The sequence below is a fragment of the Coenobita brevimanus genome, chromosome 20 (assembly GCF_032717465.1).
Source record: "Coenobita brevimanus isolate Jiangsu-jjx chromosome 20, ASM3271746v2, whole genome shotgun sequence".
Lineage (NCBI taxonomy): Eukaryota > Metazoa > Arthropoda > Malacostraca > Decapoda > Coenobitidae > Coenobita > Coenobita brevimanus.
The window spans coordinates 2,471,998-2,497,965 of NC_136973.1; the positions used below are offsets into that span (position 1 = coordinate 2,471,998).

Consider the following 25,968-nt stretch of genomic DNA (forward strand, 5'->3'; position numbering starts at 1 on the left):
GGTAGGTAAAATGGGTACCAAGGTTACCATAGGGGAGGCAACTAATTTATAAATCATATGTTCCTATACTGCCTCATCCATATTGTAATTTGACATTTGCCAGAACAAAATGCAAAGTAAATAATTCGTAGGCATAGATTAAGCTACTGAGCCTGTGCCATTGCTACCACAAGCCTTGACAACATTTTCCAAGTCTCACTGCTTTTGATCCACCTCTAGTAAGCCCTCTTGGCCTTGCCATATCACCCAAGGCAGGGACGAGGCCCTTTTGCAGGGCACCGTATAGTTTGTCATGTGTGCTCTTCTCTTATTATGTCCCTCTGCCAATTTACCTAGTTAAGCCACAGCAGCAGTAGTAATGTAACCCTGGTATACTTGGTTGAGCAGACACATCACCTGCAGGCAAGCAATCACCCCTGCAGTGAACCAATGTTCCTTTCCAGTGGACTGCACCTCACCAGCGCAAGGTGTGGGGATGTGTGGAAGTTTGATTTCTGGTTGAAGCCACTTTTCATCTCTCCACCCAGCTAACAGGAGCATCACAGAACATTCCACAACATCCTGATATTTGGTTAAATAACCACCACCCAGCACTGTAAACTGTTTTCTGGGTTGCAGAAAACCAGTAGGTTTGCCATTCAGTGTAGAATCATCTATGGAAGAAGCAAGCAGCATTACATCACATGAGTTCATGATGATCACCACCACCTACTACAATAAAGTTGCTGTACAGTACACCCTTCATACTTTTACCTTCAGCTTGATTACATAGGGATAACAGGGATGTGTAATGACATCAGTCCTGGTGTTTCCCCTGAGAATGAACTGCATGTATATCGCTGAGGCAATAGATACTCATTATGTTCATCAAATATTTATAAATATAGTACAAGTTTTAATGTTACCGTATCAACATAGATCCAAAATTATTTACAAATGAAACTATTATTAGAGCTGATAAGCAAATGTGACATTTTATGCACAAACCATATCAGGTACCATGCACAGGTAGATGGTATAGTACCTTCACACTCTACCTGAACTTAATTCCATGGTGATATTCTCATGGCACTATGAAGCTTACTAACCCTTCCTCCTTACCAGTTTATTTTGCATATTACAGCTTTCCTGGATCCCTGAACTATACCCTACCCCTAACCTAAGGTGGGAACGGAGGTCTTGATGATGATGATGATGATGATGATGAGCAGGAGGAGGAGGATTACACCTTACTGTTCACTTTTATGTTTTAAGTGACTAAATACTGGAATTTTTTTTTTCTTTTTTTTTTTAGTCTTGCTTTCTGATGATTTTAATCAGATCAGGATAAATTTAACAAACTGGAAGGGCTGGATATTGCCTTAATAAGTCACATTTATATGACAATGGTGTCGGTGAGTAATGCCTTCATGTGGTGGCACTGATAAAACTGGGTGGTGGTGCTACCTGATTATACTGTATAAACGTCCCTCAACATCCTCCCCATCCCCCAAAAATAATGATATTGGACTGCAAGAGAAGGATCTCAGTCCGCAGTCCACTGGGTTCACATTCTGATATGCATGAGGCTGCAACTACTACTCCTATGATAAACCTTTCCTAGAGTTGAATAATATTATCTGGCAACAGCAACATTTAAATGGGACACCACCCTGAATAAAACGGATATATCAATTTAATATCGGCATAGACTGCAAACACAGCAAAGGAGATTATGAATGCATTGAGTTCAAAGATTCACTGGTAAGGGAGAGGTCTTAGGAAGCCTCATTAATCAGTGAAAATACCACACTATAAATCTCTCCTATGCCTCTAAAACTATGTGATAAAAACATTGGCTTTAAAGCATAAAACAGAATACAGCTGTAGCTTTGACGTTCCACCTATATCAATAATGTAACCATGCATGATCATAATTAATGGTACTGAACATGTAAGAGCTACAAGCCAACAAACTAAATGTCAGATCCACAGTTACGGTACTGTAGCACACAATGTCCTTTTCATATAAACTACTGTACAAATCATATACAAGGAATTTACCATCTAATGAATAGACTAAAAAAAAAAAAAAACTAAACTCTGTAAGTCATTAATATATAAAAAAGTGATGGTCACAGTATACAGAAATCTCTGGTAGAGGTTTGTGTACCCAGATGAAGAATTTACATATGCAGGAATTATCTGAAAATAGAGTACATGAATATCATGTACAGAAAGTGTACAGTTTTTAACACCTCTGAGAGGAGTAAATAAATGTAGAAAAAATTTATATGTCCACATATACATATAAAAAGCAAAGCTATACCAAATATATTTTAATGGAATTAAGTATGGAAAGCATCAGTAAGAAAGGCCACTAAGATATAATACCAATCAATTCTGAGACCAAGTAACTTCTAACCCATTTTGACTCACCAAATTAAACTATACATTTCTATACAATGAATGTAAATCATGCATCCCTAACTCCATGTTGCAAAAAATGATGCCACTATCAGTAGGGTCTATAACAAAATACCAAGCCTCCAAGAAAAAAAATATATATATATATAATAATGAAGCTGGAAGGCAGTACAAATCTGAGAGCACTATGTATACATTCAGTACACTTAATGTTTACATAATAGGTCTGTATATACGACTGAAGTGCTTTTTTATTTATTTTTTGCGATGCACATTTATTTTAGGAACTTACCGTACTTAATTTCTCATCCTATTACAGGTAATAATTTCTCATCCTACTGCTGATAAACAAAGGCAAATTCAGTATAAAAAAAAATAAATAAATAAATAAACCATTAACTCTGAAGTGTGTTCTGGCTAAATTTTTATGTTAAAAAAAAAAAAAAAAAAATACATGAATGCATAATGACTGAAACCATTTTTTTTTGCGTCCATTTCATTTTAGTAATACCTCAAAGCACAATACCAAAACTGAGAATCCAAGTCAAATTGTGACAATACATATACCATACTTGACAAATGTATCAGAAACAAAATGGCCTAAACCCATTCAGTCCAACGATGTATATTCCCCTTTAATCAGACAACCACTAGACAAGCTTACTCCACTCAGAAAGAATACTAGTGATTTGGTTAATTAAAACTATATCTAACCTATGCTGTACTGATGGCAGAGACAGACCTTATGTGGTATGGAAGGAGAGAGTAGTCTGTTGGTGAATGAGTGGGGAAAAGGAAGCGTTTCAGAGAGTGACAGCGGTGTGTGAGCATAAGGTAACCTGGAGCCATTTCCATCACAGCCCTCCCCTGCTTAGCAAGTTCCCAGGAGAGAGGAAGGCTTCGGAGATGATGTACTGTAGTTCGAAAATTTTCCCTAAGCCGCATAAAGCTGACTGGAAATAGCAAGAATAAATTTTAAAAACACATCATTGGGCTGAAAGAATTAAAAATGAAATGTGATCACTGGCCACTTCCACCCTGTTGCTGCTGTTGGCCTTGCTGCTGTGCTGGCTGTTGTTGCTGCTGCTGTTGCTGTTGGCCTTGCTGTTGACTTGGTTGCTGTGTCTGTGTTGTCTGCTGTGTCTGGAGTGCGGCTGATGTCTGTATTCTAACTGGGCTTGGTGCAGGAGTCCTCACTACAGACATGGGTTGGCCTTGAAGCTGAGACAGAAGAGCTGGGTTGGTGACTTTGACAGTGGGTAAAGCCAAGGCCGAAGGTGACGAACGCTCCCCTGCACTTACACGGATAGCTGGGCTGCCACCAACCACAGTTGAGCCAGCTGATACCACCTGCAGTGTTGTTACACAGTTGTATTTTGTCCAAAATTACACCTTACATTTAGATGATATTTTTGTCTCTCAGCAACTGATTCAATATACTGTTAATACAGCTACTATCACATGACTGTTAAATCTGTAAACTATCAACTGCAAGTCTCAGTTTGGCATATCAATTTTTAGCAAAATGTACAATGTATCATCACAAGAACCAAAATTACTTTATATTATTTTGGTACTTTATAAACTGAGAACAACCAGGTTACTGCATGGGGTTATTTGACTGGGACTCCAATTGTGCTAAAATATATTGGCAAATATTCCCAATCTGCTGCTGATATGGAGCTCCTGGAGAGGAATACAATTTAAACATGTGTGATGTCAGTCTAAGTAATGTGGTATCTTATTTAATCAGTTCTAATATTATCTTCCTGCCCTGCTTTAGGCAGGTAATAAAGACTATAATAGTAAATAATGATGAAACAACCATAGCTTCAGTGACTCAGTCTGTTGAAATAGGTTTTGTAAGTCACTGAATGATCTGAATGGTTTTGAAAGAATATTTACAGTTTCAAGCCTTAGATATGTGACCAAGTTTAATCACCTGGATTGTCTGTTTGATGGGTTGCTGTTGGTGCGATGCAATGCTCATGGGGACAAGCTTGGTGGTGTGTGAGGTGGTGATGCCTGGGGAACCTGTGGCAGTGGCACTGTTGCCACCACCACTGCTGCCACCTGTTACCTTACCCACCACTGTGCCACCACCCTGTATGACACAACACACAAATGTACAGGTTAGATAGCACTCTGATAATGTACACAGTAACTCTCATTCTGTACACCAAACCAACACACAAATACACATCACACACAGCTGTTTATGCGGTAATTCTCACCCTGTACACCACACTAATACACAAATGAAAACAGTTCTGACGATGTTGTAAGTAAGTCTCATCCTAAACACCGTGCCAACACACAAATGCATAAAGCAGGGGAATAAGGAGAATTAGAATATATACAGGAACTTTCTGACATGACATGGTAGTGATTCATTTGTGGCCACTCTTTCTCTGATTAAAGCATCTGGCTAGAAACAGACAGACTGACAGACACACAGACTGACAGATACAGACATAAAAAGGTACACAGGCATAAACAGATATAGACAGAGAGATAGAATGACAAAGAAACAGGCAGACAGACAGACACTGACATGAACTGGATAACAAACCTGAGTGATGTGCTGAATTGTCTGTGGCGGCACTTGCTTGATGACCTGTTGGAACTGCTGTACTGTTACTTGAGACATCTGTTTCTGGCCTCCCCCCTGAACTATCTGCACTGTGTTGAGTCCAGCATTACCCACTGTCTTACTGCCCAGCTGGAGTCCTACAGTGGCACTTTTCACTCCCATCAGCGACCTTTGCTTTGCTAACAGTTGCTGAGGTAAAGGAATATTTCGCACAATCTGTCAAAAAACAAAACAAAATAATAATAATAATAATAATAATAAAATTAAATACAAAAAATAAGACACTGCACTAAAAGGAACATTTTGCACACAGTTTAAAAAAATGAATGAGTGTAGTACCATGTTTTGCTTCTTTATTAATAACAGTGTATTGCTTTGTACTGTACAGTAATATGGAAACTATGGCCTTGTATTTCGATAACCAACACCACACATTCCATTCAAGTTGCTGAACTGTACTGATGGTGTGGCTAGTTCCCAAGCTTATGACCACAAATTACTCTTACAAAAAATAAACAAATATATCAATAATGGGCATATGAAGGTCACAGTTAATGCTGAAGTAGTTCCAGGGTGCTTTAAATATGCATCCCTTAACTGCATGGGTGATTTTTCAATTAAACTTGGATAAAACCATAAAATTTCAAATAAATACATTTTGTTACCTTGCCTACTGAGTGTAACATGAATTATCAATCTCAAATGATCCCTTATTCAGTGAAGAGTTACCACAATTATACCCTCAGTATGAAGAGAGGGGAATCCACACTCCAACGTCATAAAAGGCTTCCATGCTCTAGCGTCAACGTACTGATATTGTATCACCTTACACTATCCCTCACTGCTTCTACCAATATACTGTATATACAGAACCTGCACTTGGAATGAAAATAATGATGTTCAACCACCACTAACCACAGACAATGGTAAAAGAAAGCTGGTTTCTAATAAGGATGGAATCTGGTCCCAGTCACTCATTTATACAAAAACAGTTCTTGGTCACACGAAATAAAGTGAAAATATTTCCCAGTATCAGTTCCAGGGGTAAGCCTGAGATATTCTTACAGGAGTCTCATTCCACTCTTTCCAGGAGGAAAATGAGTGTCTGACTGCACAGGAATCTGTGTGAATATGGAGATAAAATAATTATGTGTTAAGGAACTGTAAAGATTATTTATTCCTCTTGAAAACTTGTGATGCATATAGTCTAAGGATGCTGTCTGTCTGAATGAAACATGACACTGTCCTTTGTCATTCGATGAAAAAAATGCATTTTTCTTTTATACTATATGGGATGTTGGAGAGGGACACCTTCCTGTGCTGGCACTGACATAACCGGGCAGTTCCACTTTCTGGTTATACAAATGTCCCTCAACTACCTTCCTATCCTATGAATGGATGGTGGACTGTAGGAAAAGGGCAACTTCAGATGACTGCGGTCCGTTGGTTTCCTGTCCGGATGAGCCTTAGGCCACAATAGTAACATAATGGATGGAATGACTTGAATAATGAGTAACCCATCCCCACCTGCTGTGTGGGAGCTGCTTTAGCAACAGGAGGAGCTGTTGTTACTCTAGCTTGAGGGAGGGTGACATTTATTGCTGAGACGGGCAAGGTGACTGTGGTGGGAGTGTGACCCAGGGTGCTGGGTGCACTGACAGTTTTGACCAATGTAGCTACTGATGTGCCACCACCACTCCCACCACCCTGCACTTGTAGACCCGCTAGCAACTGGGCAGAGGGCATCTGAACCTGCAGCAATATCAAGGAATAAAATACAACTTTAGAGTATACCAACAATTACTAGAGTCATCCCTTGTTTTTCACAGCTTCATGTTTGATGACTGGTTTTTCACAGATGAGTACATCAACAAACAATACACTAATTTATGATGTATTTTAGGATGATTTAACAAAGTTTTTATTAAATCATCTGAAATTAAACTTTTAACAGGTGATGTTTGGTCCACTACAAAGGATTTTTATAGGCAATCACAGTATTGAATTACTTGTAGAGGCCCTATTACAAGGGTTTTCAGTATTTGTGGATTTCAGTCATTCACAGGCGTGTCTGTTCCCCTACCACCCAGGAAAAACGAGGGATGACTGTACATTTCACATAACATTCCACATATTATAATGTACTGAACTGTCACTACATATCACTTATTCCCACCCTGAGATCCATGAACTTTCATCACATTTCAGAGAAAAGAGCACATTGGGCATATAGAGAATAATTAGGGTGAGCAGGATTAATTTTTAATAACTGCAGTTACAGATCCCTGCATTTACAGATACACTAAAATTAGTCCTAGCCATACCCAGCATATTTGTATTCAGTAGTTTTACTGAAAGTTGTGCAGTGTACAGAAAACCACATTACTGATGTGTGAACCAGGGGTTGGAAATGTATGTGAAAGAAGGCTTGGAGAAAGGAAAGGCTGTGTAATGTACTGTGTATATATTTTACGAACTTGGAAAAAATACATGATACACTGAACACATGAATAAGCGATCGAGAGGGCTGACTTACCATTGTGGCACTGATATAACTGGATGGCTTCACTGCCCAGTTACACAAATGTCCCACACATACCTTCCAATCCCCTGAAAGGACGATGGTGAACCACAGGAGAAGGGTGACATCAACCAGCAGTCCACCTAGTTCAAGTTTCGTATGAGCCTGGGACCACAACAACAAAAACGAGTAGCGTCTGTGTGTGACCCACCTGTGCCACTTGTCCAGACTTATTGATCTGCTGTTGCTTGAGTAGTGCGGCAACTTCTCTGTCAGTAACCGTGCGTGTCACAGCTTTTCCGGCCATGACTCCACTTGTCCCTGCCACTACAGTTCCAGGCTTTACCAGCTGGGCTCGTCCTGCCTGGGTGACCTGCAGGATTGGTCAGCAAATTTATTCCTTCATCTGTGTTTCATAATACCAGATGCTCCATATATTACACAACCCAATTTTTGTGTACTCCAGGGAAAAGTCAGTCAGTTTTTATCGACCCAACAACATTTTCAATTTTCACAATCTTTTTCATACTTGATAGTCTTCTTTTATAAATCCACTCACTGCATGGCAGATTAGTAATGGTAGTAATGTTACAAACCACCCTATGCATCCACACTCTCTCTCTCTCTCTCTCTCACACACACACACACACACAAACACACACACACACACACACACACACACACACACACACACACACACACACACACACACAAGTACACACACACACACACACACACACACACACACACACACACACACACACACACACACACACACACACACACACAGTCACTTGGAGGAGATGATAACCTGAATGGCCGTTACAGCAGCTATGGTTCCTCCCGATACCGCCACCTGGACTTTCTGGCCTGTTCCCGCCTGCCCTGCAATCTGTAAGGTAGCGCTGATCAGCCTTAGACTCGGAATCCAAATGTCGTACAGCAATACTCCTTCATCTGATCCTCCTAATATTATGGTGCTAGATAGCTGTACTTTGTATCTATTTAAAGGCTCCAACATGTATCGGTCAAATGCTGTAGACTTATCTTTAAAAGTGTTCCAATATTCTTGTTTTCCCTTATATCACTGACCCACCAATTTCATTAAGGAGAAAATAAAGGAGTATTAATGCATCTGAATCATACACTGACTATTCTCATTTCACAGCTTAAATGTGTTACTGCACTCAGATTATGATTAATAATATATACCACTATATTACTGCTCAATTTTCAATCTCTGTAGCATAAACAAGTGAATCAGATTACTACAACAACACACAAGTCAATATTAACAATATGAAAAACTATTAATATATTCTCAACAATATTCAATAAGAACATGGTAAAAAAAAGAACAAATCCTGAAAGAGATTTTAAGGCAAAACTAACAAGGGTAATAATAATAATCATCATTCATTCATCACCTAATCCAGTTCTGCCCTACAAGGAATGCAGGAGCCTAGGGCTAGGCAAGTTGGTCTTGGCATTTAAGATGAGAGTGACCAGCCTCACTCATCCCTGAGTGGCATTATATAAGCAATCAACCCCAATCACCCCTTGGATATAAACCTTCACCAGTTCAATCCGATTGGAGCGCAATAATTACCCACTAAACCACCAGGCGCCAAAATTTGGTTATATGGTTACCACCCAGCGTAGTAAATGGTTTCCTGGTGTACAGGAAACCACTTGGCTTGTCACTCAGTATAGAGTCACCCACAGGCAGAAGGAAAGGAAAGAATGAAGGAAAGAAAGACAGAAGAGGGAGTATAAAGTTACCCGTAGGCGAAGGATAAGGAAAGAATGAAGAAAAGGAAGACGGAAGAGGATGGAAGGAGAGGACCCGTAGAAAGAAGGAAGTGGAAAGACTGAAGGAAAGAAAGACAGAAGAGAGGAAAGAGCAAGCACCTGAGAGCAGCACTCCAATGAGGGAGTGGATAAGAGTAATAAATAAATAATAATAATAATAATAATAATAATAATCCATCCATCCATCATCCAATCCTACATTGCCCCATAAGGAGTGTAGGAGCCCGGGGCTAGGCAGATGGTCCCGACATTTAAGATGAGAGTGAATAATAATAGAGGGAAAAAAAAAGAACAATAAATATGATGGGCAAAACAAACACAGTCCACATTTACATTTATGTTTAAATCTACATTATGTTTAACAAATTCAGCAACTTCTAACCTGTACTCTCTTGATGGTTTGCTGATCTAGTTTGCCCTGTTGCTGCTGTAGGGCCAGGGCGTGTCTTGCCTGGGCCTGGGTCGTCAGGTATTGAAGCTGGGCTCGGGTAAGTGATCTTGGCACTGATGTTACCCCTGAAAGAAGTCCAACATAATTGTAAAACAAAAGAAAAAGCAAAAAATCATTACCATCACCACCATTTTCATTATCATCATCACTATCATTACCCATGCTCCCATTCACTCAACATTCAAGCTCCTGGAATCCTGGCTCCAAGGGATACAATTATTCCACAGAACTTCATATCTACTTCAACAGTCAATCTAACCATATAAATTCTTACCTTTCTGGGTTGCCGTCTGTGATGAAAGAGTGGCTGAGAGTTTGGCAGCTTGAAGTGGTGTGAGACCAGCAACACTGACAACATTGCTCTGGCTGGTGGCTAAAGACTGGAGCTCCTGAAGAGCCAGTGTGGTGCGGCCTGCACTTCCTGCCGCTGCACCAGTTCGTACTCCACCTACAACACAATCAATGTAATCATCATCATCATCCTGGCTTCGTTTCTCAACTAAGGATGGGGTGATAAGGTCCAGAAAGTAAGTAAATAAATACATAATAATCTGCTAGAGGAAGAACCACCAAGAGTCTGACCAAATGAATGTGCCAAGCTCTCATGCACTCATCTTTCAAGCCGTGAAAATCCTATCACACAGGCATTTTTCACACTTCATAACAAACTCCCGACTCAAGTTATCCTCTCATTTATCATTTCATTTATTAGGAATGAGTATTCACAGTTAATCATACAGCAAGTGACAATAAGGCAGCACACACACAGATTATTACCCTTCAATAACCCTTGTGCAAGATTGTATGTTTGCTATAACCCTCCATGAGTTTCGTGAGAACAAAACTTCTTTATTTGGCCTGAAAACTGCCAGACTGTATGCCTGCCATTAACTCCAAGAGATGAATGAAAACTGCCATCTCTCCATTTTGAATAATGAACTGCAGCAACAGATTTTTACCAGAATATGATGCCTGACATTAAGAAGTAATAAGAAAAGGATGAACAACCTTAATAGTCTCTTTTTCTCTGCCAATGAGTACAAAATGACAAAATTGTGGGCAAAGTTATGGTGAAAAACTCTATAAAACTCTCCCAGTACACACCCAAGATGGCTGCCGTTGTTGACGGTGTGATGGCACTGGTGGTGGTGGTGGTGGCAGCCGTCACTGTGGCAACTGTCACTGCTGTCCCTTGGCTTAAAACTACCGATGTCGCTGCTTTGCCAGCCAGACCACTGGTTGCAACTTGAGCACCAGAATTTCCCACTACCGATACTTGTTGCTGGACCTGCGATTGCTGTGCTTGTTGCTGTACAGGCTGCTGCGTTACCTGCCCTTGTTGGGTTTGCTGCTGTTGTAACTGCTGCTGGAGCTGGGTGACAGAAAGTTGAGCTGACTGTGCTTGTGGTGCTTGCTGCTGTTGTGCTTGCTGCTGTTGCTGCTGCTGCTGTGACTGCTGTTGCTGTTGTTGCTGCTGCTGCAATTGTAACTGCTGCTGCTGTTGTTGTTGCTGTAGTAATTTCTGCTGCTGTTGCTGCATAAATTCAGCTTGATTTTTCTGCTGTTTGTCACGCCTAATACGTTCAGCCAGATTTGCTGCAACTTGGCCAGGATTTAGAGGCCCATCGTACTGAATACCCGACTCTGCCAAAACCTGAGCATGCTTAGGGTTTTTGTGAGTCGGGTTAACCAGCGGAGGTTTGGTAGTTGGCGTCCTCTTGATGGCAATGCTCTTAATTGTTTCAAACCGAGTGCAGTACAGTGATGAGAAACTGCTGTTGTTATCCTGGGCATACAGCTGACACGTTCTCATTGGCCGTAGACTCTTCTGAAAAAAAAATTAGCCATTAGTTGTTATTGTTATGGCCCCAGGCTCATCCAGACATGAACCCAGTGAAGTGAAGGCTGAAGTTACCCATATGCAGGTCACCTTTCTCTTTTGAGAGGACAAAGAGGGAGCTGAGGAACAACTCTATGATCACCCCTCAACTCCTTCCCTATCCCCCCAAAAGGAAGATGGTGGACCTATTGATAAAGAAGTGTACAATTATCATAATACTGAAAGTGTTGATTTGCTGGTAACAAGTAAAAGGAAGTTCCATTGAGTGTTAGGTGAGCTTCAATGTGCCTGCATGAGAAGGAAGCTCTGAGGGAATGGAAATAAGTTGGGTTAAAGTGAATAAATGGAAATGGTGCAATACAATTACATAAATCAGGACAGAGTATAGAGTACAACTGCGGCACAAATACCATTGTTATAAAGATTGACTCAACCCCTCTGGTTTCCATAGCTGTTGGAGAGGATTGGTTGTTACTTTTTTTTTTTCCCCTCATCACTCTTAAAACGATATGACCATCTGAGCAGAATAAATAAAACCTTTAGTGGCTAAAAACACAAGTTACTTGTCACCCAGATATAAACTGCTATAAAAAAAGAATAACATAATATTCATTCATTCATCATCTAATTCTCCGCTGCCCCATGAGAAGCATTGAGGACCAGGGCTAGGCAAGTTGGTTCTGACATTTAAGATGAGAGTGACCAGCCTCACGCATCCCTGAGTGGCACTACGTGATCAGTAAACCACAACCACCCCTTGGATATAAACCTACACAGGCTCAATCTGACTGGAGTGCCTTAATTACCCACTAAACCACCAGGAGCCATAATCTTGTTATATGGTTACCACTCAGCATAGTAAACGGTTTCCTGGTGTACAGGAAACCATTTTGGCTTGTCACTCAGTGTAGAGTCACCCACTGACAGAAGGAAGAGGAAAGAATGAAGCAAAGAAAGACAAGACAAAGGAAGAAGAGAAGGAAGGGAGGATAGGGCAGGCACTTGAGAGCAGCACTACATCGAGTGAGTGGATGGTGAGAGCCCCCACCTACCACTAAACTGGTAAATCACATGTCAGGATAAAAAGCATAAAATGTCTTAAAACAAAACATTACAGAGACATACATGCAGTGGCTTTGGAGGAAGTCCCGATTTCTGCTTCTTTGATATCTTCTTGGGCGGCACATCTGGTGGCAACTTGCCCTCCTCTCGGGGATGGATGGTGTTCTCATATCTTGTCCTACAGTGTCGTGCCGTTCGATAGCAACGTGACACCGTGTTGACCAGATCGGCTACCAGATCCCAATTAGGTGTGTGGCCAGGGGACAATACAACCATATTAATTGGCAACTCTAACTGTAAGTGTTGCTGTACGGCCTGAACCACTGCCCAGTCTTCATGAACCGTCCATTCGGGAGTATTCTCCGGCTCAACCGATGGTGGCTTTGTTAATAATGCAGGCTTCAGCCCAGGTAAGGGTATGCTGGGCCGAACAATTCCTCGGTACTTCTGCAGCTTCAGGTCTCGTCGGATCTTGACAACGGCCGGGGATGGACGGTCAAAGAGGGAGCGAGGGGCACAGACGGCATCTTCTCTGCGCAGCTTCTGTGGTCGACGCACACCACCTGACCCATCACCTGACCCACCTGTGCCATAATATTCTGAATTAAAATTTGAAAATGGTCATCATCATCATCATCATTATCCAGATGTCTTTTCCACCTAGACAGAGGTGAAGTAGGGTCCAGAGAGCAAGAAAAAATCTGACAATACGAGCAGCATAAAACAAGGGCCTTCCCCACAACACAACACACTTACCAACAGCACCTGGTTCTAATTTCAGCCTCTTGTGTTCCTTCTTGATGTATACTGGAGGCAACGCTGACTCATGCATGATACTCGAGTCATACCAAAACCCAAGGGAATGATCAATGTAGACGTCATTTTCATCACGTGGAGGTGTTGGGGGATGCCACATCTAAAAATCAAACAGCTCACTATGTATAAGCATTTCACTGACAGTCAACTGGAATTCAGTATATGCACTACTACAGGACAGTATCAAATCTGCATTGCTTGGAGAATACTGCAGACTCAGTTTAAATTATTATATGTTTTAGAAAGTATGCACCAAGTCTGTCTTGAGCTGGTTATACAGTATACATAAGTTCTTACCATGCATCATAAAGGTATCGATTCCTAGTACATAACTCAGAAAGAACATGTACTTACTGGCATCTCTTGTTTTCCACACATGGACAACCAAATCTGAAAATAATAAAAGTTCAAGTTAGTGGTGAACCTGCTATACAGGAACTCCTTCATAACACAATGTTGACTGTACACTGTACTGCTGTTTGTTACGGCCTCTGACCACACCGTTCATTCATACATAAAATCTCAAATAAAGATTAACATCAACCCAATCAATACCAATCACTTTAGCAAATGTATCCAGGTCTCATGAGTACACTAATCCAGGCTGTCATATGATGGTCACAGATGTTGAGGGTCACAGTGGTACCCATTCTCATTATATGAAACATATTAAGTAAGAAATTAACTGATCAGAAGACAAAAAAGTGTGTGGTAGACAGTCCATGTGGATAGAATGTATTTTGTGTTAGCAAAGGCGAGCAAGAAAATGATAACAAACAGTGAGGTAATGTTGGAGAAATTGAGGTACTGAATAAAGACACACAGTAAATAACAAACAGCTTGAACTGAGTGGATTAGGCCAGCAAGAAGTTCATATAAACTGAGTTGTATTCCTTTTTTTGTCTCCTCAATTTGACATTTTATTTCATTTTTGTTACTTTTAGGCAATTTTATTTAGCTTAGCATGTACTGAGGGTGTTAAAAAAAGCAATATCTAACACCTCCAGTTCAAAAAATCTAACCCTGAGTGAAGAGAAACTCCTGAAAACAGCAAGAGAACATATATAATACATCATCAAACTCATGTACACAAGGTTATGAAGGAACGAAGCATGTGCATGTTACCCTGTTGAGTGGAGCAGGCAATTTTGAAGGTATGATTGACGGTGTATTGATGCACAGCCTAGTTCACTGGATATCATGCTATTACTCTCTCATCCATTATTCCATTACCCCAACCATCCAAGTTCATAAGAGCCCAAGGTTAACTACGTGCCTGTTTTTTCTTTGATTTATGGATTCTACTCATCCCGTGCACAATAAGGGACGGTGGGATGGAATGGAATAATAGTACTGTAATGATGATGATAATTAGCTATCCTGAAATGTGGATTATATAGATGGATGGGCTACTTAAGTTAAATATCAACCACCTCCAATTAAACATGGCTGAAACTGCCGCATGTGTCAAGTGCTATATGGAGAACTATGCATTCACTCGACTCCAATACCAAGATCTGCCCCACAATACATATAAATACACTTTCAGGCACAGGATGCATTATGGTTTTAGAGGTTGACTAGGAGAGTGTATGTGATCAGGTGGAGGAGGTGGAGGGGCAGACTTGGGATGAGATGGAATTATGGTGAAGAGAAGTACATGAAAGAAGAGAGTGTGAGTTGGAGGAGGAGCAGCCAGACAGATGACAGAATAACATTTGTGGCCACTCTTTACGGGATTAGGGGATCTGGCCATACACAGATACTTGTAGATAGAATTTTTTTTTTTACCACCTGATGACCACTTCAGCAGACCTCTTGCATTGCTCTTAATTGGAATCTCAGTAGGGGATGGACCCAACAGAAATATTTTTGCCCTGCTATGATCTCTTTCTTTCCCTAGGGAAAAGGTTCAAGAAGTGTCTAACCAAAATCCTCTACTCTGGGTTATTTCTAAATTGGTTACACATACACAGATCAAGCAGCATGGAGAGCTGCCATTAGGTGACCTAGGCCAAAACATGCAAGCATGTTGGAGCCCTTATAAACGATCCAAAGCAGCATGAACAAAGTATATCACTGAGCAGAGATGGTTAGTCCACTGAACCCACGACATCTTCATTTTATTCTTCCCATTTTCTAATGATTTCACTCAATGTGTGAAATTTTTTTAAACTGGAGGGATTAGATATGGACTTAATCATTTGAGTCAGAAGTGGTTGGAGGAAGTTTGGAGTACTGCTGGCCTTACTGAAAATGAAAGGAATCCCCTTTTATTAGAGGAAAATATACACTTCATGTATGAGAAGTGTGGCATTCTACCATGGTAATAAAATGGGGAATGTAAAGGATGAAGACATCTGCAGATCTGTGCAAACTGAAATATAATGGTATGACTGATGTTTAATGCCATACTGATGAACAGAACAATGGTGAAGACTTGACAAGATGCTTGGACAATGACAGTGTTTGTGAAGTGATATGTACAGAGAGATTGTAGTATGGATAATTGGAGTATATGTGCAAGAATAACTAGGTAATGTGCTGCACCAACCCAAACATGGAAAGGACGGCCCATACAGACAGACCTAGGAAAACATGGGAAACGGCCTAAGTAGTAACTACAGTGTTTGAGAACTTGACCGAATGTTACTGGAGATTATGCTAGTTGGACAGCAGCTATCACATGAAAAAAAGTTAACCATCAAAACAAGGAAAAATGACTTTCAAGATGTGTGTATAAGTAACATCTTGTTAAAATGATACTAGACATTAATTTTAGAACAAAAAGGTAAGTACAGACTGAATGCTGTTAAAGAACTTCATGAGGAAGTGTTCAAGTGTAAGATACTGATAAAATGTAAGTTAACAACATTCCTCAATGCAAATAAAATTCATACATTCTCTACCACTCTATGAATATCTCATCACTCACCAAACATTCCGATGGCTTACCTTCTTAATTAATGTCCTTCCATAAACCTTATCAACATCACTTACCATCATGATGTATGCTTAATTTGACCAGAGTTATCTAAGTGCAGTGGTTCAATCAACGTTGTTTTGGCTAATTCATAATTTCTACAGGAAAGGAGGGGAGTGTGTATCTGAATACAGTATTATAGTCTATGACCCCTACAAGATCCCAGATTTCTTCCCAGTATGAAATTTCTCCACTCAAATCTTGTGGTGGCAGCCAGAGCTGAATTATTTGATACCAGCTGGAATAAATGGTCTGGTTGATAGCTATGATAATGTTCTTACCATCAACATCCACACCTCTTTCCCACCCCATAACAAAAAAAGGGGACTTCTCTGAAGCCAAGTTAAGTTGTTTATGGGTAGCCAAATCTTCCTCCATTGTTGTAATACTATTCTACTGTGGGGTTATATTACCTAGTGGGTTTTAACCCCCAACTTCAGCCTGTGTCTTACTGAATTAGTGTAATTTGTAAACAATCAATGTGCAGCACATTTCTGCTTATACAAACTTTGAACATTGGTTGCCATGCATACCCTGATGCTGGTGTGTTCTTGGTAAAGACCAGTTTGGTATGGCAAGGCCCAGCCAGTTTGGTGCCAGCAAAACCAAAGATCAATAGGATTATATCTAATTCTGCCACTGCCATTCCAAACATTGGGTCAGGACACACGACACAAACTATGTTGTTCTGGAAATTAATCTAGCCTAAATGACTGGAAGCAAAATTTATTATTAATCAGTCATTATATGTATTCTTAACACTCAAATATTATCACTGCAACTGTAAACCATAAGTAAATTTTTAAGTGCTGGTATGGAATAATCAGGATAAGCATGACACCAAAGCAAGCTTTAACAGGGCCTTACAACTGGCATACCAAGAAAACAAGCAGCATCGTATGGAGACAGACATTTATTAGTGATGTACAAGAAATTTACAGTATTTACATAGATCATCATCACAGACGAAAAACTTTCATTTACAATTTGTAAACTTCCTTGGGGGATAAAAAACATTAACTCTGTAATCATACCTCCAGAGCACCAGTTAAGTTACAGTACTGAAAAATAAAAAAATAAACTATAATGCCATGATGTAGGAACTTCACAATCCTACACCATTCTGTAGTGTAATTTGTGTGGGCCCACTCGGCTTTAGGGTTCCACTAACGTCTAGGTCATTACTGACACCGGTGTTCACCTGTGTTCCGTCAGCGTTACTGGAATCACCAGAGTCGCCCACCACGTCAACATCAATGTCCTCCCCCTCTCCTTCCCTCCCTCTGTCATCTGCTCCTTCAAAATCTCCATTCAAGGTTTGATCGCTGGCACCACTTCTGCCCTCACTCAGAGATGGTGACTCGGACCCATCACAGTTTGGAATGGTTATACCCTGACCCCTGAAGCTTGCTAACTGTTTTCTACTGAACGGAACTGGCCTTTCTCCAGGGAGCACAGGATTGACGTCAAGAGTCCAGAGGTTGATTTTAACGCGTCCTCGGGACCTTGTGCGTGGACTATCCTCGGATACTTTGCTAAATAAAACATTCGGAGGAGATTTTATTCGACTGTCAGACACGCGATCATTATTGGCCTTACCTTGTGTGTGATCTTTGTCGGTTTTCTGCTTTTTTTGTGCCACATTAAGCATTTCATCACTACTCTCAGTATCATCACTTTCGGAAATTTCCTCATCTTCACTGCTATTCGAAATGTCATCTGAATTCATTGAACTTTCCTCCGAAGATTCGCTCTTATTATAGCCCGAAGCCTTTCGAGTCCTGCCTAACCTGTTTCGCCTCCTCCCTACAGGACGTGAACTGCCCCTAACTCTCCCTTTCTTCATATTAACCTGGTTATGTGCATCGACTGAGGAGTAGGTGATGAGGTCTTCATCGGAGTTTTGTGCCATCCGTTCCTCTTCCTCCTTCAGAGCCTGCAGACGTCCCAGCTCCCACTCCTTCTTCTGCTGCTCAATCTCAGCTGCCATTCTCTCAGCTTCTGCTGCCCACCCATCATCAGACGACTCCAAGAACTTCATTGCATATTTTTCAACCGGTGTAAGCTGTAATTATTAAACAGGTTTTTAAGTCTCTTTAGACAATAAATATTTAGGTTATGTGAACTGACTATAAATTACCAAGGAGAACTGCTTATCACAGGCTGTCAGCATCATAACCCAATTTGCTAATACTGGAACACCTATGGTGGAAAGATCCAAAGACAAAGCATTCATTTCTCTTTCATATTATACAGTAAATCATCAAAATAACCAAATTCCAATTCTCCCATCCATGTTATAGGTGTAAAAATATTACAGTACTCCTTCACAAACTGGGCATTTTTCTATAACTTCACAAACTCAGCTTTACTAATATGACCGTCAGTCCTATAAGACAAATACTCGTACTGCATAATAATAGACATACTCGTATTACATAATAATTGGTGTTGAAACTGGATTCTTCGATGTTAGAACAATAATTATCTGTCTTTTATTCATCATCCAATCATTCTAGTGGGAGACGTCTGCTACGATGGTGGATCAGAAAATGTGGAACCTAAAAATGAGTCATGCAAATAAAATGAGTTAGGATATTATTTGCTGAAGATAAAACATACCAGCCAAAGGATTAAAAAGGCAATATAAAACCCTAGAACCCAAGTTAACCTGGAATAGTACAGTTGCACATGTTAAAAAAAAAAAAAAAAAAAAAAAAAAAAAAAAAAAAACTAATGTCCTTATTCCCTTCCATTCCAGGAAATTATACTCAGCTTATGAGATTATTTGGGGAAGAGTTAGAAGCTGGCTCCACTAATTTCTTCTGTGCACACATTTCCTAACTTGCATGAACTTGTCTGTGGTAGAAAGATTGATATTCAAATAACGTCATTGTACTGAAGGCCTAAATATAATGGGTACTGAAGTGAACAAGTACTCGGAAGGAAAACTGTTGCCCCAGGTACACCTGGATATGAACCTGTTGGACTGCAGTTTAGCATCCTCATCTTGGGGGAGTGGGAGAGAGTTGAGGAGTATCTGCAAAACGAAGGCAGCTCTTCCATCAAGTTATTGTAGTACAGCACCTCCACATGAAAGCCTCCCACTCCAGCAAAGGGATGGAAACTAACATACCTAAATGACAGTAAATTTCCACTAACCTGCTTCATGAGGAGTGCAACTTCTTGTTCGGCTTTACTCAATTCCTCTCCTCCTTCACCCTCATCAATTGGAATGTTTTCGTCAAACTCCGCCAACTCAGCCGCTGCCTCAGCCTTAGCGGTTTTTGCTGCCTGAACATCCGTCTCATCCTCAGCTGCAGCCAGGGCGGTCTCAAATGCTCCCATCTTCACTCTCTCTCCCTCTGTGATGTCCTTGCCCTATGGAATTCAAAATACATCTTCTCAATTCTGAATCCATATGAAAAAACATTACAAAATGAATAAATAAAACAAAATACACACAAAAAAACTAATCATCATCCTAACCATTCTTCTGAACCAAGGACAAGGTTAGATAGGGCCCAGAAAACAAGCTTAAAGACAATACAGGTAGAACCACCTATCAACAGCATGCCCAGTAAAATTGGCCAGACACTCATACACACACCTTTCAAGCCCCTGGAATCCTGGCCCTACCTCTTGGGCCCAACCATCTGTACACATCTTCTGGTATTTTCTTTACAGCAGATGTGCTTCATTTACGGTACGCATAAAAAAAGTATCCTAGTCCTAGATTTATATTAACCAAACACACCAGGCTGAATGAGAAGCCCTAGATGACATTCAATGCACTGTACAGTATCAGGGAAAATACAGGTATAGATGATAATTTAAATATGGGAATAACAGTGCTAGTAAATCAACAGCATCATCCAGACCTTTCCACACCAAAACAGGGTGAGGAAAAAAAAAAAAAAAGTACCCCAACAGAATGAGCCACACTCCCATTCACTCCTCATTCAAACCCCTGGAATCCTGCCTCCACCTGACATATCCAAAAACTATTTTGCATTATCTTTATATTAACCTAGTATAAGATAAACAGTAAAATCAAACATACCTCCTCCACTACCTTGCTCCTCTCCAGAACTTCCGACATTCTCTTGGTTGGATCATTTTCGTTCACGTTGACGTCAAACAGATCTTGTATGGTCGACTGCGGAAATATAAACAAAGCACTATTAGGAAAAATAAAAGGAATTAATGCTTTACGTTATGGCAAAATATGAGCAGAAACGTCTTTCATTATCAAAAGCTTACATATTACCCTTGATAAACAGTGAACTTCACAATAATTACACTTGTTACAGATACTACGGTTCTTTTTCACCAACTTGGCCCAGATTATCCTCCTTTTGCAGCTTATTTCACATATATCAGTGGCAAAAGATGACACTGTTACAGTTTTACATCCTTTCCATATCACTTCATGACTAGCATATTCTAGTGTTAATCTGGTGTTACAAATCGGCATTCAAACTAGACAGATGGCAACTTCAGGCCAAGTAAGAGTAAAATGAGTATAGTATCAGCTCCTTAAATATATCTATACAACATTCAAGTGTTCAGGATAACTAAAATCAGGTCTTACATTTTTGAAGTGTGCTGTGGTGAAGTTGCCGCCTTCTATGGCTAAGTCACCCAAGAGACGCTTCTGATTGGCTTTCTTCAGGATGTTTTCCTCAATGGTCTTTTCTGAGATGAGACGATAGATGTGTACGTCTCTAGTCTGTCCAATGCGGTGACACCGATCCTGGGCCTGCAAACAAAGTAGTATATAAACATCCTTTTATGTAACTAAATACCAACTTCATCCCCACGTGTCAAGTGGGGTTGGTGGAGGATTAGTGCCCCTCCCTGTAAAACAATTAACTCTAAGCCCTTGGCCACCCTGTCTGGGATACATGGCGTCTGGCAATGAATGAAAAATGAAAATACCAACTTTCCATCCAGTAAGACCCTACATTGCCTTGAAATAAAAAATCTGTGTGCGAGGACTTGGACAGAAGGGATAAAAGTGATACAGTTTGTTACCTGAGCATCCATTGTTGGGTTCCAGTCTGAGTCATAAAAGATGACCGTGTCTGCACCAGTGAGATTCACTCCAATACCTCCTGACCTGGTGGACAAGATGAAGGCAAATATTCTCTTGTCTTGATTAAACCGCTCCATCAACACCTGTGACAAAAAAATTTGGTAAATGTACTGTAAAGGGATAAAAACAGTAAAACAAGTACACTTCATTAAATATAAAATCCAGCACATTTGTATTTAAGTACTGTAGTTGTAGTATGAGACAACTCTGGCATGTATTCAATCTGGACAGTGTGTGTTTGTGCTGAGGTCATAGCACATGGAGGTGTATAGTACGGGGCTGCTGGGCCCCGGAACAGGCTGTGCACCCTTTGCCGTGTTGAGAAAAAAAATAAAAATAAATAAAAATAAAAACAAAGGTAAGGCTTGCTTAGTTGTCTCCATGTCTACCCTTATCTAGTTTTAAATACACAGATATTCTTTGCTTATGCTACCTTCCCTTCCAAGCTGTGCTAATTACTGGTATCTGTACTTAAATGTGGAAACCTAAATTCATTTTATCACACAGACATTGGCTCTTCTTCAGATTAAATTCATGTTTTTCCATTATCTTTCACAAAAAAATCCTATCTACGCAAGCATTTAGCCTATGCAAACAAACACTCACCTGTCGCTGATCAACTCTGGTGGTTCCATCCAATCTCAAGTACAGATGTCCATGATAATTTAAGAAGGCTTCAAACACATCCAACATCTTGGTCATCTGAGTGAATATCAACACCCGGTGACTGCTGGACTTCAGTTGTCTTAGTAATCGGTCCAGTGTTTGCAATTTACCTGCAAAATTTCAGTTCATAATATAAATCACATGGTGAAAAGAAACAATTACATTTCAACTAACATATCTAATTTATGCTGTTAAAATAATCAATAATAACTGTACTGTACATAAAACAGGATGGGATGGTGGATTGTGTAGCTAAGCAAATACAACAATAATTGCTTCTAGATTAGAGAGAGAGAGAGAGAGGGAGGGGGGTAGCTGTGGGTGTACTACAAATAGGAGTGATCAGGATAGGCTCACATGGCAGTCTAATGTTTCATGTTGTGCAATATGAACATTGTGCAGGTTTCTAACAAGAGCAAGAATGAAAACCTTTGCTGCTCTCAGATATTTTACACCACAATAAACAAGTTACTAATAAAAATCTAAGTCCTGCAAGGAAACCTCCAGGATGGGGTTGAGAAAGGAAATGGCTCAATATCAAGGAACATGCCATCAAGTGAAAAACCTACACAATAAAATGATCCACAGTCTTTAATATAACATAAACATATCCTTACCACAGTCATATTGGATAAGTCTTGGGTCTGGGAACTGTGTGACAGATGCGTTACTGATATGATGTAGTGGAGCCATACGAGGACCCAACTGTTCCCTTAGCACTACTTTAGTTCTCTCTTCTGCCCACAGCTTGGAAGGAGATGGATGACTCATTCTTAAACTAATGGCTGGAGCTACGACTGGAGGAATGCAGAATACATATCTGTCTGTAGTATCTTTTAACTGCTTCAAATAAGTTTCTGGTGTATTAACAATTTTCTTCAAGGCTCTTGCTTGATGCCAAAACAGGCTGGGTTGATTTGATGTTGCCTGTAGACAATGAACCAGCCCTCTTCCAGTCCATTCCAATCCCCTTGACTGAGAATAGGGTTTATCCAAGTTATTAATCACTGAGACTGCCTCTATCAAGTCAGAACCATATATAGGGCATGCTTGGCAACGTCTGGTATTCAACTGGGCTATTAGAGCCAACTTGTCCTTTCTTCTCTTTCGTCTTCTTTCTTCAAGGTCACTCTGCGAAGAATGTAAACATACCAATAGTTAACAGCCACGACTTAGTGAAATTAATATGACTTATACTCTATACACCTTAACTGGGTCAAGACTTTCATCTTTTTGTCACTACTTTCACACTGTATAATGGGAGAAATAGATAATACTACAGCTCTACACCCTTGTCACAGCACTTCCTCCTGGCTAGCATCATGCTGTAGCATAATGCACTGTCATAACCTGGCCCTCAAGATAAAGAAATGGGAATTTTAGGCGAAGTTTGAGTAATATTCCTAAAGATATACAGTATACTGTTTGGTATTCAACTGAACTGTACTGGTAAGTGCCTTTCTTCTCTTCAGTCTCTCTTCCAAATCACTGCAAATAAATAGAGTAAAATAAAAGCTAAAGAAACTAAACAGGAAAGAGAATAAGACTGATGGTCCTATTAAAAAAAAAAAAAAAAAAAAAAAAAAAAGCTCCCTGCTTTTATCTGCTACTGAACCCTTTTTACTCTAACTCAGCCTAAAACTGCCAACTCTACACCTTCAATGCCGAGTTGTAACAAAGGGCCAAGTTAAGGTAAAATAGGTATACTGGTTATAGTACAAATTCATATCAACATGAACAAATGTAACCCGTACAATTTAAAATTCTACTCCTTTAGAGTACACAATTACAAATACTACAATGCACCACAAACTGCCCTGGAAAAATGAAAAATGGCAGAGGCTTACCAAAAAGAACAGACTTCTCTTTCTTTCCTCCTCCTTTTTCCTTTCATCCTGTCGTTCCATTTCCTTCTGATCTGTCCTGGTGGTGGGCTTTGTCGGTGTGGTGGACGGGGTGGTGGTACGTGGGGAGGGGGAAGATGGAGCGGGTCTGGCTGGGCTGGCAACAGGTGTGGCTTGTTGCTGGAAGTGTGAGCAAACTTAAATGTGGATTCATCACCACCACCACCATCCAAATCTCTTTTCCTACCTAAAGATGAGATGGGGCAGGGTCCAGAGAACAAGAAAAAAAAGCCTGACAGAGAGAACACTCAAAAGTTTACTCTACAGTGAAGAAGTTTAATTTTCCAGCTCATTCCAAAACACAATTTCCAATCTAAAGTATTAACATGCTTCTCAAAAAAAAAAAAAAAAAAAAAAAAAAAAAAAAAAAAAAAGGGGGGGGGGGGGACAGTGAGTTCCATTCACCAGACAACCCTCATGTAATGAGTCTTACAATCATAATGTTTACCTGTATTGATGCAGCAGGTGAAGACGTTCTCACCACCCCTGCAGTTGCTTCATTACGACCAGTGTTTAGAATCTGCAAGTAAAGGAGGACATACAGCACTAGTGATCATTGTCCTGACCTCTTCTTCTCACCAAGAGATGAGATGAGGTAGGGTCCAGAAAGGAAGAAAAGGAACAACAAACGGAGAATGAAATATGAACAGCATGCCCTGTGACATAGGCCAGACACTCTAACACTCACCAATGAAGGCCCAAGTCCCAAGGTACTGGTATACCCAATCCTACACTGCCCTCCTGAGAAAAGGGACCCACGGCTACATGATCAAAGTTCAAATCATTTCCCCCTAACTCCAATGATGTGTTTCCCTTTATTCTGGCTTAGGAACAGATGATTTAACTAAGGAAAGACCTCTACTAACAAAGAAGTTAATGAAGGCTCCAGCTAGCCTCTCCAGCTTGACATGTCAAATAATAAGGATAAGTAGAATAAAACACACACACATGCACAAAAACACACACACACACACATGAACAAAAACACACACACACACACACACACACACACACACACACACACACACACACAACATATTGAGGGACTACAGGGGCTAAGGGGAGGAAACTGATGTACACCCCTTGCAGAATGTACAATTAAGTCTGCACTTGAATCACATCGGATAAAGAGCTATCTGTTCATTACAAGATGGTGTATTTTATTTCTGAGGGAAACAGGCTGAAAATGATGCTGGAAAGGGATGCCTTCATGTGGTGGCATCAATATGACTAAGCTGCTCAAATGCCTGATTATACATGTCCCTCAATGCCTCCTTATCCCCTAGAAGGATGGTGAGCAGCAGGAAGAGGATGATCACTTCAGCCTGCAGTCCACTGGGTTAACATTCAAGATAAGCTAGCAACTGTGACAACTACAACCACTAATACAGTACCATAAAATGAAATTCTCACAAACCTGAGTCTGAGCTCTGATGGTTGGGTTAGGGATGGGTAGCCTGAGAACTGGCCTCCCACCAGCCCCTGTTGTTATCATGGAACCCTGAAGCCCCTTTAGTCCTTGTAACCTTTGTAGGAGTGTGGCTGCTGCTGCCCCACTAACACCTGGTGACAGAAATAAGAATTACATTATATCACACTCTGATAAACCTAGCAAGGTGAATATCCATACATAAAAAAAAAGGGAAGCAGACAAGTAGGAGAGAACCATTACAAAAATAAGATTTACATTATACCATACCTTAATAAACCAAAGATGATCATCCACATAATGTAAAAAGGAAAACAGACAAGTAGGAGAGAACCATTCCAATTTAATTTGGCTGAATATCTTATTGGAACCTGAGATCACAGCAAT

General features: G+C 40.3%; 1 protein-coding gene across 1 annotated transcript in view; it reads right to left on the reverse strand.

The window, feature by feature from the left end:
• Positions 1–867: 867 nt before the first annotated feature.
• dom (domino helicase) overlaps positions 868–25,968 on the reverse strand; it is a 43,299-nt gene continuing 18,198 nt past the window's right edge. Inside the window, exons 15-36 of the mRNA XM_080266451.1 lie at positions 25,570–25,715; positions 24,601–24,672; positions 24,096–24,272; positions 22,866–23,379; positions 22,189–22,358; positions 21,522–21,665; positions 21,079–21,246; positions 20,548–20,643; positions 19,647–19,865; positions 18,337–18,549; positions 13,856–13,891; positions 13,442–13,601; positions 12,749–13,269; positions 10,888–11,611; positions 10,058–10,231; positions 9,715–9,848; positions 8,332–8,412; positions 7,732–7,893; positions 6,527–6,751; positions 4,979–5,215; positions 4,349–4,510; positions 868–3,756 (exon numbers count right to left, since the gene is read on the reverse strand). Coding sequence (XP_080122577.1) covers positions 3,427–3,756; positions 4,349–4,510; positions 4,979–5,215; positions 6,527–6,751; positions 7,732–7,893; positions 8,332–8,412; positions 9,715–9,848; positions 10,058–10,231; positions 10,888–11,611; positions 12,749–13,269; positions 13,442–13,601; positions 13,856–13,891; positions 18,337–18,549; positions 19,647–19,865; positions 20,548–20,643; positions 21,079–21,246; positions 21,522–21,665; positions 22,189–22,358; positions 22,866–23,379; positions 24,096–24,272; positions 24,601–24,672; positions 25,570–25,715 — 4,865 coding nt within the window. The 3' untranslated portion in view covers positions 868–3,426. The remainder of the gene's footprint in view (positions 3,757–4,348; positions 4,511–4,978; positions 5,216–6,526; positions 6,752–7,731; positions 7,894–8,331; positions 8,413–9,714; positions 9,849–10,057; positions 10,232–10,887; positions 11,612–12,748; positions 13,270–13,441; positions 13,602–13,855; positions 13,892–18,336; positions 18,550–19,646; positions 19,866–20,547; positions 20,644–21,078; positions 21,247–21,521; positions 21,666–22,188; positions 22,359–22,865; positions 23,380–24,095; positions 24,273–24,600; positions 24,673–25,569; positions 25,716–25,968) is intronic.